Below are 19,807 nucleotides of genomic sequence, written 5' to 3' on the forward strand. Positions count from 1 at the left end.
ATTTCCCAAGTGTCTGTTTTTTCAAAATATTTTTGTGAAAGATGATATTTCTGGACATTTAGTGTTCCAGTTATCTTTTGACTTTAGTAAATGCTTGAATTTCCCAAGTGTCTTTTTCTTTTAAATATTTTTGTAACAGATAACAGTTCTTGACAATACAACATTTAATGTCACAATTTTCTTCTGACATTTGTATGTGTAAGTGTGAGTGGAAACAAAGACTGGCACAGTCTGGGCAATTTATTTCTTCTTAAATTTAAAATTAAATAAAAAAAAAATAGCGAAATGGAGGTGTTAACGCGAAATCTTCTGTAACTGCAAAATCACCCCATAAATCAACAAGTTGTGGTGGTTTTGCATTCACCCATAGACCTTCCAGTAGAGGAGGGTTCATGGTTCACCTCACCTTTCGCAAACTAAAAAAAATCACCACAGCTGGGCCAGTCTCGCGGAAACAGTATAGTGTATTTTTCTACAATAACGCCATTTCATGTCTGGGACTACATTTTTACTTGACGTGACTGTGCAACTATTTTCATAATGGTACTATGGCAATTTAATGCAATATCCTGGCGTTAACCAGACTAGATCGAATACACACACCTCGCCTGTAATTAAAGTAGATCCAAAAGTCTGTTCTTGTATAAATCTCAGTGACTGTAAAAGTACTGGTAACTTTAGTAGTGTTCACGCTACATAAAGACCATGCTCAGATTTAAGATAATCTCATACGTTTTCATATCGGATAAACCCAAATGCAGTCACGTACAGGAGGAAACAGCAGTTAGCACAGGCTAAGGAACGCCCAAACGTATTGAGAATAAACAAAAATCTTTATTCATTTTAACTATGATTACTATTACAGTAACTATTTTAGTTCTACAGTTATAAATCTATACCAACGCAAATTCAGATGTAGATTGCAGAATAACAGGAAGTAGCACAGAGTCTCATCGTCAGTTTATTTTTCTAGAGAACAATCTCTCTTATGTATGTTTGCATTTTGGAAATGGCACACCAAAATAAATAGTCATGGATGTAATAGGAAATCTTTCGAATGAACATTGAATACAATGGCGTTTGGGGCACTTAGCCCGAGCTAAGCATTCACGCACACTTCGTTAGCCCATGCTAAGGATCTAGACCGTGTCTTAAAAACAAGCCAGATTTAATCTGTACTTAGTGCGTGATAAGCATTCACGCAGGTTTTCTTAGCATGGGCTACGGCATTTGACCTCTCCTGCTGAGGAGCTGTGCGTTACGCTACTTATAAGGTCTGTGTAGGCTGTCCAAATAAATAGGTATTCGTCCAGATAAAGTTTTAATCATTGTTTGAAAGACATATTTTCTGAACTAACCAATAGCATATCACCTAACAACTTTTTGTATACCTGAATAGGTATTAGTTTAATAATAACAAGTTATTCAAAAAATATGTTTTGTCCTAAAATCAGTAAGTTCTAAAAATAAACAAAGTTGTTCCAAAATTGCGTAAATGACAATATTTACCATTTTTAGTTTAAACTATCAGTTGCAGACAAACTATTTTTTATCATCAAAATTGTTGTCCATACCACGCATATCTCATGATAAAGTTGAACATAATTTCATAGCAGAGAAACAGACAGCCAATCAGACAGAAAACCTCCGTAGACATTTGGGCTGCAGGGCTAAAATGTACAGAAAAGTCACTATGTTTTGTCAATAACTAACATGTTCTAGTGATGTGATCTACCCAGTAAATCTATCTCAAACATAAATGAATGAAATATTTGTTTTTGTTGTTTTTTTCAAATTCTCAAGCAAAAATAAAAACTTTCTTTCAAAAAATCTCATTGCTATAAATACATGATAAATAGTTATTGAAAAATAATAAAAAAAAAATTGAACTTTTTGCAGCAAATTCTAAAATGCATTGCATTGGCTAAAAAGTTCATGTTTGTTATTTCATCAAATTATTTGCATATTACATAATTAGAGACATTCATTATGTCTTTATGTATTCGTCTTCATTAGACTTGTTCATTGGTCAAACCAATTCCTTCACATTCAATCTTGTTTTGATTGGAATCTCCAATTGGTGTAACTGTAAATTTTGCCTACAAAATAAGAATTCAGAAACATAAATTTTTGTGATCTACAGTTGTCACAAATTGATGTTAATAATGCCATGGTGGTGTTGGGGTGTAGTGGTGTTGGGGTGCAGCAGTGTTGGGGTGCAGCGGTGTTGGGGTGCAGCGGTGTTGGGGTGCAGCGGTGTTGGGGTGCAGCGGTGCAGTGGTGTTGGGGTGCAGTGGTGTTGGGGTGCAGTGGTGTTGGGGTGCAGCGGTGTTGGGGTGTTGGGGTGCAGTGGTGTTGGGGTGCAGTGGTGTTGGGGTGCAGTGGTGTTAGTTGCAGTGGTGTTGGGGTGCAGTGGTGTTAGTTGCAGTGGTGTTAGTTGCAGTGGTGTTAGTTGCAGTGGTGTTAGTTGCAGTGGTGTTAGTTGCAGTGGTGTTAGTTGCAGTGGTGTTGGGGTGCAGTGGTGTTGGGGTGCAGTGGTGCTGGGGTGCAGTGGTGTTGGGGTGCAGTGGTGCAGCGGTGTTGGGGTGCAGTGGTGTTGGGGTGCAGTGGTGTTGGGGTGCAGCGGTGCAGTGGTGTTGGGGTGCAGCAGTGTTGGGGTGCAGCGGTGTTGGGGTGCAGCGGTGTTGGGGTGCAGCGGTGTTGGGGTGCAGCGGTGATGGGGTGCAGCGGTGATGGGGTGCAGCGGTGATGGGGTGCAGAGGTGATGGGGTGCAGCGGTGATGGGGTGCAGCGGTGTTGGGGTGCAGCGGTGTTGGGGTGCAGCGGTGTTGGGGTGCAGCGGTGTTGGGGTGCAGCGGTGTAGCGGTGTTGGGGTGCAGCGGTGTTGTGGTTCAGCGGTGATGGGGTGCAGCGGTGATGGGGTGCAGCGGTGATGGGGTGCAGCGGTGTTGGGGTGCAGCGGTGTTGGGGTGCAGCGGTGTTGGGGTGCAGCGGTGTTGGGGTGCAGCGGTGTTGGGGTGGAGTGGTGTTGGGGTGGAGTGGTGTTGGGGTGCAGTGGTGTTGGGGTGCAGCGCCGTTAGTTGCAGTGGTGTTGGGGTGCAGTGGTGTTAGTTGCAGTGGTGTTGGGGTACGGTGGTGATGGGGTGCAGTGGTGATGGGGTGCAGTGGTGTTGGGGTGCAGTGGTGTTGGGGTGCAGTGGTGTTGGGGTGCAGTGGTGTTGGGGTGCAGTGGTGTTGGGGTGCAGTGGTGTTGGGGTACAGTGGTGATGGGGTACAGTGGTGTTGGGGTGCAGTGGTGTTGGGGTGCAGTGGTGTTACCGTTAAAGTCCTCTTATAAACCGCGGTTTATATTACAATGTATCAATTTAAAAATTGGGATCAAAAGCTCAAGTTCGGGGTGCGGTTTCTATTACGTACATATTGCAATCACTAAATGGGCGTGGTCATTTTTTGTACACAACACATGCACAAAACAAACAATACACCGTACGATCTCTTGAATAGGCGTCGGGGAAGAGTGAAAGGCCTTATTTTGGTTCTAAAATAGGCGTTACGAAATGTTGAAAAATTACAGTCAATCAAAAAAAATTTCCACATGATACAAAAAATACTCAGTATTTTTAAAATAATAAGCATTTATTTTTTTTATTTTCTTGGTAACGAAAAGTATATTCTAACAGAAGTTTAAAATAAAAACACAATGATCACAGAAAGGTAGCTCGATCCGGCCATGCTGCGGGTCACAAGTGAATAACTTACTTGTTTTCGAAGTGTTGATATTGGTGATTATTATTTAGTAGTGATTACAATAACACACGAAAAATAAATTCGTTGAATTGTTATAAAATGCAAGTAAAATTCAACTTAGTTTCCCCGTAAGCGAATGATTTCAGTCACATGTAAACAGCCGATACGATATCCGCCATGTTTTTGAATGCTCACATGACGTATTATTGACCGGATAGGTCAAGTCGCTATTTAACCAATCAAAATGATGGATGGTGCCCACGTGTCTAAATTACATAGCTCATTTACATATGTTAATGACAGTTCAGCGACCTCATGGTGAACTCAACACGAAGAGATTTACCGATAATGTAGTGCGATCTTTTGCCTTTGATTTCCATGGGTAAACGGCATGATTTTTTTTTTAAATCAAGAAATTATTTGTTTTCGAAAGATAAATTATTCTTCAATGCTCAGTTTAACACTTTTACGGTGATAAAAGCTCATTGTCTAAAACTTACGAAACACAGACGTATTCAGAAAGAGTATTGACAGAGGTTGCCGCCAGAACAAAAGCAGTTTCATTGCCTGTCTGACATCTTATCACCGCTGAACAATAAATAGGTGTGAATATTTTTAGGCATGTTGTCGAAACAAATGAATAGGATGAGGAACAATGCCGTTTTGGAACAGCTGGTTGAAACAATGAAGTCAGTCATGGTCTTGTTGAATTGGGGGTGCGGTTAGTAATAGGTACTTTTCAAGTTTTCAATTTTTGTTAAGAACTCTTTAACCCCGAAGCCGGAATTGGGGGTGCGGTTACTATTACGTATGCGGTTTATATTAGGACTTTAACGGTAGGTGCAGTGGTGTTAGGTGCAGTGGGTCTTAGGTGCAGTGGGCCTTAGGTGCAGTGGGTCTTAGGTGCAGTGGGTCTTAGGTGCAGTGGGTCTTAGGTGCAGTGGGTCTTAGGTGCAGTGGGTCTTAGGTGCAGTGGTGTTAGGTGCAGTGGTGTTAGGTGCAGTGGTGTTAGGTGCAGCGGTGTTAGGTGCAGTGGTGTTGGGGTGCAGTGGTGTTGGGGTGCAGTGGTGTTGGGGTGCAGTGGTGTTGTGGTGCAGTGGTGTTGTGGTGCAGTGGTATTAGGTGCAGTGGTGTTAACCACAGTAGTGTTAGCTGCAGTAGTGTTTGCTGCAGTGGTGTTAGCTGCAGTGGTGTAACTAAACTGGTGTGATATTTAGTGGGTGATATTTGTTATATAAATAGCTAATTGTGTTCTGTGATATTTCTCACCTGTGTTAACATTTCAGCCACTGTAATGGCAGTCTCTGTGTGCAGTGTGATAGGTCCACTCAATACAGTAGATTTACCATTCGCCAAAGCCATGAATATAATAAGCTGAAAAATAACATATGAATAAATTTTATACAAAACATTCAGATATAAGCTGAATATTCAATAAGCTAGGAGGCCACATGATTTTCACAGCAAAAGAACCACAAAATTATTCAACTTGAATGAAGCCATCTTTTACAAAACCTAGGGAGTATCGTTATATATGCCATGTGGAAATCACTTTGTACAAGATTTTCTATTGTTTTTTAGTATTAAGTCTATTCTATGAAATACAGTAATGCATAACTGGCTTTGATATGTTTACTGTCTATGTACCTAAAAAGCCAGATTAAATGGCATATCATAGTTGCATGGGGACAGTGAAAAAGTTTGTCTCAAGCTAGCTATCAGACAAATCGCTATTTTCTTTGAAAAACTATATTTATACTTTATGAAAAATTCAATATAATGATGCTTTAGATAAGAATTTCAGTGAATCTAACCCATGAAAATATTCAATGTCAATTTGTTATATTAGTAGCACATGTAGGTGGTCAAAATAGAAGTAATATTTTAACCTTTTCAATGTCAGTTCCCTCTTTTCATCACAAATTAGTCCTGTTTATAGTCTGCACTTTCCTTTAGAAGATTGAGACATAAATAGACAAATTTGTGGAGTAAAAACTGAAAATTTACTGAAATTTTGTCTGTTAGCTCCAAAATTTGAGTTCATTCCCAGAAATATTGAAGAATATAAAAAAAAAAGTGCAGACAAATTTGGGTGAGAAAGTCTGGTGGTGAAAATATTAATGACTCAGTTTATAACAAATGGGATGTTTGGTTTATATGTACTTCTATTGGAGATGTGCTTGTAATAGAGAAAATATGGTAACTGTTCATCTCTAAATAGATTTAAAAATGTCTAATTCATTCATCATTAAAATCTATTTGTAGAAACACTCAATACCTGATCCTGTAAATATTCATCAACACATCCACCATGTTGCAAATTTTTAAGTAACATATCCGCTGCATCTTGACCAACTTGTTGGGCTGGCACACCTACCAAACATAGTATAAACAAATTATTGATAATGACAATCCTCATTGGGACTTTTTGACAAAGTGATCTTATGATGTAAACAAAAAAAAATCATTCAATTGCAATTGACAGCAGTAACCCATTTAATTGGGCCAATCAATATTGTAGAGATTCATGGGTACTTTTTTCTTACTTGAAAAATATATATATATCAAACTCAACCGGTTTACTGGCAAAAGTTATGCCAGAGTCAACAACAAGGACAGAATTTTCTCCTGATGTCAGAAATTGATTGCCATTTAGTCACCTTGAATTAGATCATGAAATAAATGCTTGTTCATATAATATGTGAAATTTAAACTTGATTAGTCCAGGATTTCTTCTGAACTAGGACTAGCCAAAAGTCACTTTCCTATACAACAATGAAATATTCCAAAAAATCGATCATAAAACAAGTGATAACCACATATTATCACATCTCACTGCTGTTACGCTTGCTGTGATTGGTTGAGACTCATATGACATTGAATAAAACTGGATATTACATGGTATATTACATGGGTATATCATATGGATGATGTCACTGAAACTACAATGCAATAATACTGCGCATAACAAATTGTCATTCGCTGCACTGGTGCTGCCCCGGCCGCTGTAGTTTTCAGGTTTGCTTTCAAGGTTTTGAAGGAACTTTATCCATCCGAAATAGACAGCGAACGTGCCAGAATGGATATTAAGTGAGATACTCTGTTTTGATGTTCAGGGTATTTTTATATGAAGCAAAAACATTTACTGAGTGTATTTCACAGTTTTTTTTCAGCAAACAATGTATGTATGTTATTAAGTAGTGTGAAACTTGTTATAATAGATAAAATAAAATATTGCATACTTCAAATATAAGTGTTGTTATTTTGTGGGAGAGTGGGTGTGAGTGATGTCTGTTCGATGTGATTGTGCATGGTTGATGCCTTCGGCTCTGGCATCATCAATATTATGGTCATGACCACCATCCCTTGCAAGCATGTGTTATTATTTAACTATTATGGATTTCTGTAACTCACCCCTTTTACCCAAGGCTGACCCAGCCAGTCTACAACCAGTACTTGTTTCAGCAATAACACTAGACATAATTTCATACAATATAATGGTTTAGAATATGGATATATAACATGCTTCCTGGGCAAACTGAAGTGATTAAGTCATACATACAAGGTATGGTTCAGGAAGAGAATACAACAAATTCCAGTAATTCTTGCTTTTTATGGAGGCTTTTAGCAGGTACATGTAATATGTTAGGGTATAGATGCTGATTCGTGGTAACATTTTTTTTGTTTATTTTTACTCAGACAGACTTTGCTAGAAATTTCAGAGCTCTGTCAATAGTGGAACATACTATACAAGGAACCAATTAAAGCATATGCCCTAGGAGTTTTTTTTTCACTTCAAATCTCCACGAATCTGCATCTATAACATAATGGCCATTTTTAATGTGACCCACAACACATAGACGATAAAGTTCAGAATTAAGAGAATATAATGTAGTTTGATGAATTGTTTGCCACTAAGATGGCCACAGTCAACAAACTTGCCGGAATAGCCTAAATAATGGAATGTTAGAATTTAAAATTACCAGCTGTAGTCCATTGTGTTCAAGATGATATATATATCTCTTTGTGACAAGTTTGATTGAAATCAACATATTCCAGTGTTCCAGTACCGTTACTAACATACTTACATAATTCCAGTACTGTTACTAAAAGACTTACATAATTCCAGTACCGTTACTAAAAGACTTACAAAATTCCAGTACCGTTACTAAAAGACTTACATAATTCCAGTACCGTTACTAACATACTTACATAATTCCAGTACCGTTACTAACATACTTACATAATTCCAGTACCGTTACTAACATACTTAAATAATTCCAGTACCATTACTAACAGACTTACATAATTCCAGAACCATTACTAACAGACTTACATAATTCCAGTACCATTACTAACAGACTTACATAATTCCAGTACCATTACTAACAGACTTACACAATTCCAGTACCATTACTAACAGACTTACATAATTCCAGTACCATTACTAACAGACTTACATAATTCCAGTACCATTACTAACAGACTTACATAATTCCAGTACCATTACTGGCAGACTTACATAATTCCAGTACCATTACTAACAGACTTACATAATTCCAGTACCATTACTAACAGACTTACATAATTCCAGTACTATTACTAAAAGACTTACATAATTCCAGTACCGTTACTAACAGACTTACATAATTCCAGTACCGTTACTAACATACTTAAATAATTCCAGTACCATTACTAACAGACTTACATAATTTCAGTACCAATACTAACAGACTTGCATAATTCCAGTACCATTACTAACAGACTTGCATAATTCCAGTACCATTACTAACATACTTACATAATTCCAGTACCATTACTAACAGACTTACACAATTCCAGTACCATTACTAACAGACTTACATAATTCCAGTACCATTACTAAATAACTTACATAATTCCAGTACCATTACTAACAGACTTACATAATTCCAGTACCATTACTAACAGACTTACATAATTCCAGTACCATTACTAACAGACTTACATAATTCCAGTACCGTTACTAACAGACTTGCATAATTCCAGTACCGTTACTAACAGACTTACATAATTCCAGTACCTTTTAATACTAACATACTTACATACTTCCAGTACCGTTACTAACATACTTACATAATTCCAGTACTGTTACTAACATACTTACATAATTCCAGTACCATTACCAAATGCTGCATGCTTTGGTTCTTGCACAGCTTCTATGTTGACGGGTGTGTCTTTATAATGTCTTGTTATCACTGTAGTTGCCATGGATACCATTTGATGAGCTATCTGAATTACAGTAAAGTTGTCAGTTTCTCTTAATATACAAAGTATTTTGAAGTGTACCTGATTCTCACTCACAAGTTTCAAATTAAATTATCAAAATTCTGCAACCTTTACAGATTAGTTTAAAACTGGTATCAATATGGAAATAATGACTAGAATGAATGTCATGCAAGTCAACTGCCATCATCAGAGGCTGTTACACATTTCAATCTGGTTGCCAAGAACTGGTCATTTGCACTCGGTGTTGTGTGCTGTTGCTGTTATTAAATACACATGTGTGTGTTCCTGATAATAAACCATGTTAAATATGGGCAATTCCTGATAATAAACCATGTTAAATATGGGCAATTCCTGATAATAAACCATGTTAAATATGGGCAATTCCTGATAACAAACCATGTTAAATATGGACAATTCCTGATAATAAACCATGTTAAATATGGACAATTCCTGATAATAAACCATGTTAAATATGGACAATTACTGATAATAAATCATGTTAAATATGGGCAATTCCTGATAATAAACCATGTTAAATATGGGCAATTCCTGAAAATAAATCATGTTAAATATGGACAATTCCTGATAATAAATCATGTTAAATATGGGCAATTCCTGATAATAAACCATGTTAAATATGGGCAATTCCTGATAATAAACCATGTTAAATATGGGCAATTCCTGATAATAAACCATGTTAAATATGGACAATTCCTGATAATAAACCATGTTAAATATGGGCAATTCCTGATAATAAACCAAGTTAAATATGGACAATTCCTGATAATAAACCATGTTAAATATGGAGAATTCCTGATAATAAAACCATGTCAAATATGGGCAATTCCTGATAATAAACCATGTTAAATATGGGCAATTCCTGATAATAAACCATGTTAAATATGGGCAATTCCTGATAATAAACCATGTTAAATATGGGCAATTCCTGATAATAAACCATGTTAAATATGGGCAATTCCTGATAATAAACCATGTTAAATATGGGCAATTCCTGATAATAAACCATGTTAAATATGGACAATTCCTGATAATAAACCATGTTAAATATGGACAATTCCTGATAATAAACCATGTTAAATATGGGCAATTCCTGATAATAAACCATGTTAAATATGGGCAATTCCTGATAATAAACCATGTTAAATATGGGCAATTCCTGATAATAAATCATGTTAAATATGGACAATTCCTGATAATAAACCAAGTTAAATATGGACAATTCCTGATAATAAACCATGTTAAATATGGGCAATTCCTGATAATAAACCATGTTAAATATGGGCAATTCCTGATAATAAACCATGTTAAATATGGGCAATTCCTGATAATAAACCATGTTAAATATGGGCAATTCCTGATAATAAACCATGTTAAATATGGGCAATTCCTGATAATAAACCATGTTAAATATGGGCAATTCCTGATAATAAACCATGTTAAATATGGGCAATTCCTGATAATAAACCATGTTAAATATGGGCAATTCCTGATAATAAACCATGTTAAATATGGGCAATTCCTGATAATAAACCATGTTAAATATGGACAATTCCTGATAATAAACCATGTTAAATATGGGCAATTCCTGATAATAAACCATGTTAAATATGGGCAATTCCTGATAATAAACCATGTTAAATATGGACAATTCCTGATAATAAACCATGTTAAATATGGGCAATTCCTGATAATAAACCATGTTAAATATGGGCAATTCCTGATAATAAACCATGTTAAATATGGACAATTCCTGATAATAAACCATGTTAAATATGGGCAATTCCTGATAATAAACCATGTTAAATATGGACAATTCCTGATAATAAACCATGTTAAATATGGACAATTCCTGATAATAAACCATGTTAAATATGGGCAATTCCTGATAATAAACCATGTTAAATATGGGCAATTCCTGATAATAAACCATGTTAAATATGGGCAATTCCTGATAATAAACCAAGTTAAATATGGACAATTCCTGATAATAAACCATGTTAAATATGGAGAATTCCTGATAATAAAACCATGTCAAATATGGGCAATTCCTGATAATAAACCATGTTAAATATGGGCAATTCCTGATAATAAACCATGTTAAATATGGACAATTCCTGATAATAAACCATGTTAAATATGGGCAATTCCTGATAATAAACCATGCTAAATATGGGCAATTCCTGATAATAAACCATGTTAAATATGGGCAAATCCTGATAATAAACCATGTTAAATATGGGCAATTCCTGATAATAAACCGTGTTAAATATGGGCAATTCCTGATAATAAACCATGTTAAATATGGGCAATTCCTGATAATAAACCATGTTAAATATGGGCAATTCCTGATAATAAACCATGTTAAATATAGGCAATTCCTGATAATAAACCATGTTAAATATGGGCAATTCCTGATAATAAACCATGTTAAATATGGACAATTCCTGATAATAAACCATGTTAAATATGGACAATTCCTGATAATAAACCATGTTAAATATGGACAATTCCTGATAATAAACCATGTTAAATATGGACAATTCCTGATAATAAACCATGTTAAATATGGGCAATTCCTGATAATAAACCATGTTAAATATGGGCAATTCCTGATAATAAACCATGTTAAATATGGACAATTCCTGATAATAAACCATGTTAAATATGGGCAATTCCTGATAATAAACCATGTTAAATATGGGCAATTCCTGATAATAAACCATGTTAAATATGGACAATTCCTGATAATAAACCATGTTAAATATGGGCAATTCCTGATAATAAACCATGTTAAATATGGACAATTCCTGATAATAAACCATGTTAAATATGGGCAATTCCTGATAATAAACCATGTTAAATATGGGCAATTCCTGATAATAAACCATGTTAAATATGGGCAATTCCTGATAATAAACCATGTTAAATATGGACAATTCCTGATAATAAATCATGTTAAATATGGGCAATTCCTGATAATAAACCATGTTAAATATGGGCAATTCCTGATAATAAATCATGTTAAATATGGGCAATTCCTGATAATAAACCATGTTAAATATGGACAATTCCTGATAATAAACCATGTTAAATATGGGCAATTCCTGATAATAAATCATGTTAAATATGGGCAATTCCTGATAATAAACCATGTTAAATATGGGCAATTCCTGATAATAAACCATGTTAAATATGGACAATTCCTGATAATAAACCATGTTAAATATGGGCAATTCCTGATAATAAACCATGTTAAATATGGGCAATTCCTGATAATAAACCATGTTAAATATGGACAATTCCTGATAATAAACCAAGTTAAATATGGACAATTCCTGATAATAAACCATGTTAAATATGGAGAATTCCTGATAATAAAACCATGTCAAATATGGGCAATTCCTGATAATAAACCATGTTAAATATGGGCAATTCCTGATAATAAACCATGTTAAATATGGACAATTCCTGATAATAAACCATGTTAAATATGGGCAATTCCTGATAATAAACCATGTTAAATATGGGCAATTCCTGATAATAAACCATGTTAAATATGGGCAAATCCTGATAATAAACCATGTTAAATATGGGCAAATCCTGATAATAAACCATGTTAAATATGGGCAATTCCTGATAATAAACCGTGTTAAATATGGGCAATTCCTGATAATAAACCATGTTAAATATGGGCAATTCCTGATAATAAACCATGTTCAATATGGGCAATTCCTGATAATAAACCATGTTAAATATGGGCAATTCATGAAAATAAACCATGGTAAATATGGGCAATTCCTGATAATAAACCATGTTAAATATGGGCAATTCCTGATAATAAACCATGTTAAATATGGGCAATTCCTGATAATAAACCATGTTAAATATGGGCAATGATATTGCAGCAAATCATGTGTGATCAGTGAGTGACATTTGTTATCAGACAGTCACACACTGGTTGTCAACATATGACATCACAGAGTAATTTGTGAAGTGAAATTTGTTGATTATCTTATAGATATAAATTGTTTCAGTTGTTTAAAATTGACTCATTTATTGATTTAGCGTAAACCTTTCCTAAAGAACACCAAAACATTGAGGTCAGATATGCAAGTGTCTTTGCTAGTTTTCAAGCTTTTAATTACTTACCTTCAATGGCAGCACTCCGGCGACAAACGCTCGTCCAAATATTTTGGTAACTTTACCAAAATCTGTTAACTTTATAGGCTGCAATTGTTTTACTGGTGTTGTACTAACTACCACTTCACCACCGCCCTTAGGGTAGTAACCTCTAGTAATACAAGCCATGCATGGCACAGTCCCAGTTAGTTATCAAATTTAAGATATATAGTTTTGTTTATAGTAATATAGCTGGAATATAACCATGTCAGGAATATGATTTTTTAACATTAAAATGATTTACATTTGTATCTGATCGTCAAAAAAGTACTTGTCCATATTGAGAGATATTGCTCTGGAACAGCATTCAAAATCAACCATTTTGAATACATGTATATATATAACATGATGTATAACGATTATATAAAATTTGAACATAATCAGTCAAAGCATTTAAGAGACATGGCTCTAAAAGCCCAATCATTAAAACAAAATGGCCGCCAGACAGCCATTTTGAATCCGATCTTAAAAATAAATGATGTGCAATAGGAACCGATAATGTCTAATGTATGTACCAAGTTTGAACAAAATCCATCCATAAATGCCAGAAATGCTTGATATTTGATGATTTTTTAGCACAAAAATGACCACCATTCGACCATTTTGAAATGGATCGTCGAACCAATATATGTTTATCTATGAGATGATGTATAATGAATATTTAAAATTTGAACATAATCAGTCAAAGCAAGTCGGAGATATGGGTCTAGAAGCCCATTCATTAAAACAAAATGGCCGCCAGACAGCCATTTTGAATCTGATCTGAAAAATGAATGATGGGCATCAGGAACCTGTAATGTCTAATATATGTACCAAGTTTGAACGAAATCCATCCATAAATGCCAGAAATGCTTGATGTTTGATGATTTTTTAGCACAAAAATGGCCACCATTTTGCCATTTTGAATAGGATCGTCAAACCAATATATCTATTTGAACATGATCAGTGAAAGCAAGTCAGAGATATGGCACGAGAACCACATTCATTAATACAAAATGGCAGCCAGTCAGTCATTTTGAATCTTATCTGAAAAACAAAATTATTTGCATCAAGGTCCCATAATGTCTAATGTATATACCAAGTTTGAACAAACTCCATCTGTAAACAGCCAAGAAATGGTTGATTTTTAGGATTGTTTAGCACAAAAATGGCCGCCATTCGGCCATCTTGAATCAGATCGTTAAACCAAATGATGTGCATCAAGGTCCTATAATGTCTAATGTATATACCAAGATTGAACAAAATCCATCTGTAAACAGCCGAGAAATGCTCGATTTTGATGATTTTTAGCACAAAAATGGCCGCCATTCGGCCATCTTCAATCAGATCGTGAAACAAATTGACGTGCATATGTATAATATCATGTACGATGTATGTATGAAGTTTGATTGTGATTGGTCCAGGCATTTCTAAGATACAGGTCCGGACGCACACATGAACGCACGCATAGAAGCATGCACGCACACACAGAGGTCAAAACATAAGTCCCCGTTTTCGGACTGTGTCCAAACGGGGACTAACAAATATGATATATAAAGATTACCAAAGATATATTATGATCATTAATTATTACTTTGTTGAGATACTAAATACAGATTGCTACATTGAATCAGTTCAATTTCCTTGAATATAATAATTGTATAAGCAGTGTGTGAAATTACTGCCTGCTCAGATATGCCCCGGACGGGTAATTTCAATTGGGCTGGTGAAAATCGAAACTTTTATTCCCAGTGGTCTGATAAAATCTTATGCTTCAATAACAATTAATGCAGGGCTGGTTTACTTGCCTTGGTGTCTGACACACAATTTAAAATAAATTTAAGCACTATAAAGTATTTTTGTACAATACCTTTTTTTGATATTACAGTTGTACTTCACACCAAACTTTTCGGCAATTGGTTGAAACACCTGAAATAAATGAATTTCACTCCATTATAGAAAATTAGAATTTGAGCAATTTGAATAAATATTATTATTATAATGACCATCATTAATCATACATGGTGATACGCAACAAAAATGCCATCCTGCGTTGATTTCCATATCATAAAACATTGAACACAAATTTTCAACTTAAAAATGGTTCTTTGCATACTGTTTGTAACTGTTAGAGTAGAGATAGTTAGATACCATTAAAACAAATGACCGGGTTTCCTTAATGTTTACACTATGGTTGTATTTTATGCTGTTGTTCACAAAATCCAGATAAAAATATATCATCACCAAACTGCATTTTGCACAAAACACAGGTATAAACATCCATGAAAATTGTGATACCATATCTAAATATTTGGTTTGGTTTGGTTATGTTTAAATTGTTTTCACCTGTATTCATTATGTCAAATACTTAGCCAAGTCAGAATGACATCAACCTAGGTATGCCAGGGAAACAGTTGATAATTTATTGACACTTTGTCATAACAACAAGGGACAATGTACAATAAAGTTTATTTTGGCAACAACTGTTGAATTAGAAAAATATAAAAAGAAGTTGGAAATGCACAAAATTTGATAATGCCAATATCATATTTGCTCTATTAAAATATACATATAAACCAAACATTTTTTTTAAAGTTTTTCTAATCATTAAAATATTAACGGTGCTTATTTTGATTATAGAGAACACTTCAGTAGTTTATGTAATCGTGTGAACTAGCGATTAATAGAGCAAATACAGTAAACATACAAGGTATGTTTTATTACCATGTCATAGTGGTCAATGGGTGGTGCCATATCTGTATTAGTGCCACCATATAAAGACACCACACAATTCCCTGAACCAAACACTAAACATGGCAACACAAGTTGCATTACAAGACAAATATTCCTATAGAAAAAATAACAAATGTCATCCATAAACTACCATATCAAAATTTAAAAAATGTATTTTTTCTATCTCCATGTCTATATTACAACAAAATATATCAACAGAGAATGTTAGATCTCGCAAATGGATTTGGTCAAATTGTTTTTCAGAAGCGAAGTAATTTTTTTTGGATTAAATATTTTACAAGCCACATGTTTTACAGGTTTCAACAATTTGGCAACAGAGGGTGCTTTTTAGTGGCAAAATAAGTTGGGAAAAAGAGGTTGACCTGCACTTTTTTTGGTGGTACGCATGCTGACCAGAAACATAACTTTTTTAGGGGTTACTGCCCTAAAACAATCTATCACTGGGATTAACCTTTTCCCCCACCAGACTTTCTCGCCCATTTTTGTCTGTAATATACAGACAAAATTTCCGCTGATTGTCGGTTTTTAATAAAAAAAATATGTGTATTTTGTCACAATCTTCTGAAGGAACGTGCAGACTATAACCGAAAAAGGAAACTGGTGGTGAAAAAAAAAATGTAACTTATAGTACCCCAGTAATAGATGTTTAGGGGAGGAAAGTGTGTAGTATCATGTTCTTACCATGCTTGTATAGTCAATTTGAGGTGCCATCTCAGCATTGGTACCCCCTCTAAGTATCATCTCATTGGTAGAGGGAGAATACAGCATGCAAGGTAACGCAGACTGAACCAGTAAACAAACACTCCTGAAAGTAAGGATTTAGAATAATACATGTAACAGACAGCAAAACAGGTTCCAGTATGCGCTTTAAATTTCTGACCACACATGGACATTGCATTCTATTTGCATCAGACCAATAACTAAGCAGTTCAAGATGTGCTCTTTTTGATATGGAGATCTTCCCCGATTAGGTTTTTTAACAAGATAGTACTTCAATAAACAAACAAACTATAACAAAACAAGCAGCCTCTCGGCTGAGATAGCTCCGCTATTAGCAGTGCACATTTCAATTAAAGAACAGAAGATATCATTAGAAAATTAACAATATGTGTAGTATCAAAACAATCAGACTTGCGGTTTTCAACAACAAGTGGAAAATATCACTTTTTACCAAAAATAAAAAATATTCATCAAAATTAGAGAATTAAAGATATCATTACAAAATGAACAAATCTGAGAGAGGTCCACATGTAGTACGTATATATGTAATATCAAAGCAATTGGACTTGCGGTTTTTAACAAGAAGTCGAAAATATCACTTTTTACCAAAAATGACAAAAATATTCAACAAAATTAGAGAATTAAAGATATCATCACAAAATGAACAAATCTGAGAGAGGTCCACATGTAGTATCTATATATGTAATATCAAAGCAATTAGATTTGCAGTTTTCAACAAGAAGTCCTAAATATCACTTTTTACCAAAAATTACAAAAATATTCATCAAAATTAGAGAATTGAAGATATCATCATGAAATGAACAAATCTGGGTTAGAACCACATGTAGTACCTATATATGTAAACTCAAAGCAATTGGACTCGAGGTTTTTAACAAGAAGTCGAAAACATCACTTTTTACCAAAAATGACAAAAATATTCACCAAAATTAGAAAATTGAAGATATCTTTACAAAATGAACAAATCTGAGAGAGGTCCACATGTAGTACCTATATCTGTAATATCAAAGCAATTGGACTTGCGGTTTTTAACAAGAAGTTGAAAATATCACTTTTTACCAAAAATTACAAAAATATTCACCAAAATTAGAGAATTGAAGATATCACCATGAAATGAACAAATCTAAGAGAGGTCTACCCAAGGTACAAATACATCAAGTATCAAAGCATTCAGGCTTGTAGTTTTCAAGAAGAAGTCGAAAAAGTAAAACATTGACACGAACGACGACGGACAATCACTCGTATGATAAGCTCCGCTCGAGAAAGTCGACAGTGAAGCTAAAAAGTCAATCAAAAACAATCTTAACATTATTTGCATACCATGGAGAGAGTCAGAATCAATTCAGTAATATGGCAGATATCTTGCTAAACCAGTTTCAGTTTTACATAGAACATGTCGAAATTAGCTTTGAAATTTTCATAAATAGGAAAAATGTTTCCTTCATATATACGCAACGAATTTGTACAAAATATAATTTGAGAAATTTGTAAATATAATGAAAAAACAAATATTTTGAGAAAATTGAAATGATATACTGGTATTGATAAATGATAAACCATTTTGATAGCTGCTGAAGAAAGATTAGTAGAAGCAGGGCAGCACCAATATTTCAAAAAAAAACATTTTCTATTGTACCCTGCAGTTTTTGTGTCAGCAAGGAATCTTCCTGATTGTATCTTTGAAGGTAAGAATGTGATTTCTGTGGATCCCACCTTACCACCTTGTAATTTACCAGCACATAGATCATTGATAAGCTGCAGTCCTGTCATATGCTGAGGTCTGAAAATAAATACACATGTATTCTTACATCTTTTGATTTAAGTACAAGATATTTCATGGTCAATCAAAAATACAACTACAAAGCTGGTCAAATTGTTAGTACTACTGCGGTATTAAAAATGTGCAGGAATTAATGATCAGAAATTATCAAAAAAATCAAAAGAATACATTTTGGTTGATTCAATGAGGAGAGCATTTGCCATAATTTGATCTTTGGCAAGTTCAGTCGTCACAATCTGACCATGGAAATCTAGGCATCAATTGCCACTGTGGAACAGATTTTGGTCACCATGACTACCATGTATTGTGTTTATTTGTGTTTGGGAAAGGTAAGTTTTCATGTCTAAATATCAACAAGAATTTTTAAGATTAGTTCTTGCAACAACACAGGAGTCTACTCAGAAATTGTAAACAACTAAATTAAAATGCACCAGTACCTTAGACCTGGATTACTTCTTTTAGCTCTAATATTATTGACTGTGATTGGTCGACACAGTAAACAGCTAAGCGCTGATGAAATCCTTAGTATTTGACCACCCTGTTAAGATAGAAACTTGCGTTACAGATTCGCTGTTACTTCAACCATGGAGCTTAGCTCCATGCCTCAACTCTACCTTATACAACACTGGCATTTGGAACAGTGGAAACGATGACAAGAAAGAAGGGAATATTATTTAAGGACAAAAACAAGTCTTTCTTTCGTTCCTAAGGAGATTTCGGCTACTGCTAAGCTGTGTGGGTCAATAGCTCTACTGTGTCGACACAGACCATACAAATATCATGTACGTTTAATATACCATCATATTGACACATGCAGAGCTTTGGACCCACAGCTCGGCTACTGCGTATTTAGATATAAAAGTGGGCGTGTCACCTTGGAACACAGTGAATAGTAACCAAGGACGTATAATGCCAATAATCTAGATACTCAGGAAGTCCACATTTCACAATTACTGAAATTTAAAAATTTCCAATCTGTCAAAATATTAAAGTTTAAAATCTAAATTATTATACCGTACGTACCCCTTCTTTCATGCTCCCGTCGACTAAAACTGGTTCATTTGATGCCATATTAGTATAACTACTGACGGTATATCACACAAGTGTTCACAGGCTCCAACAAAATCACGTGTGGTTAATATCAAGATTGCACCATAGTGCTACAACAACGTGTAATATACACGTGAGGTCAAACGGAAGTATAATATAAGGTGTCACTGCTCCGAAAGTCAATGCAGATTTCAGCAGTAAAACCTAATGATTACGTACACTGTGGACCGGTTTTTAATTTAACAATTTAATATTGGAGAATTGGCACATGAAAGCTTCGAAATATTTTGA

The 19,807-nt window shown here is 34.8% G+C and overlaps 1 protein-coding gene across 1 annotated transcript; it reads right to left on the reverse strand.

Moving 5' to 3' along the window:
• Nucleotides 1–814: 814 nt before the first annotated feature.
• LOC100377576 (RNA 3'-terminal phosphate cyclase-like) lies at nt 815–19,627 on the reverse strand. Its single transcript, XM_085503571.1, has 11 exons — nt 19,490–19,627; nt 18,904–19,004; nt 18,323–18,466; nt 16,630–16,753; nt 15,065–15,123; nt 13,186–13,327; nt 8,894–9,018; nt 7,162–7,220; nt 6,026–6,120; nt 5,017–5,121; nt 815–2,099 (listed from the first exon to the last, which is right to left on the reverse strand). The coding sequence occupies exons 1-11, from the start codon at nt 19,535–19,537 to the stop codon at nt 2,013–2,015; spliced, it is 1,089 nt and encodes a 362-aa protein (XP_085359697.1). The 5' UTR covers nt 19,538–19,627; the 3' UTR covers nt 815–2,012.
• Nucleotides 19,628–19,807: the final 180 nt, after the last annotated feature.

The sequence above is a fragment of the Saccoglossus kowalevskii genome, chromosome 9 (assembly GCF_978046115.1).
Source record: "Saccoglossus kowalevskii chromosome 9, keSacKowa6.1, whole genome shotgun sequence".
Classification (NCBI taxonomy): Eukaryota; Metazoa; Hemichordata; class Enteropneusta; family Harrimaniidae; genus Saccoglossus; species Saccoglossus kowalevskii.

What these genes read in the sequence shown, in the direction of transcription:
- LOC100377576 (XM_085503571.1), bottom strand. Translation starts at nt 19,537, where the DNA reads ATGGCATCAAATGAACCAGTTTTAGTCGACGGGAGCATGAAAGAAGGG. An exon ending in GCTGACACAAAAACTGCAGG is followed by an intron (nt 16,754 to 18,322) that starts GTACAATAGAAA and finishes CCTTACTTTCAG; the next exon opens with GAGTGTTTGTTTACTGGTTC. An exon ending in AAATTGACTATACAAGCATG is followed by an intron (nt 15,124 to 16,629) that starts GTAAGAACATGA and finishes CATTTATTTCAG; the next exon opens with GTGTTTCAACCAATTGCCGA.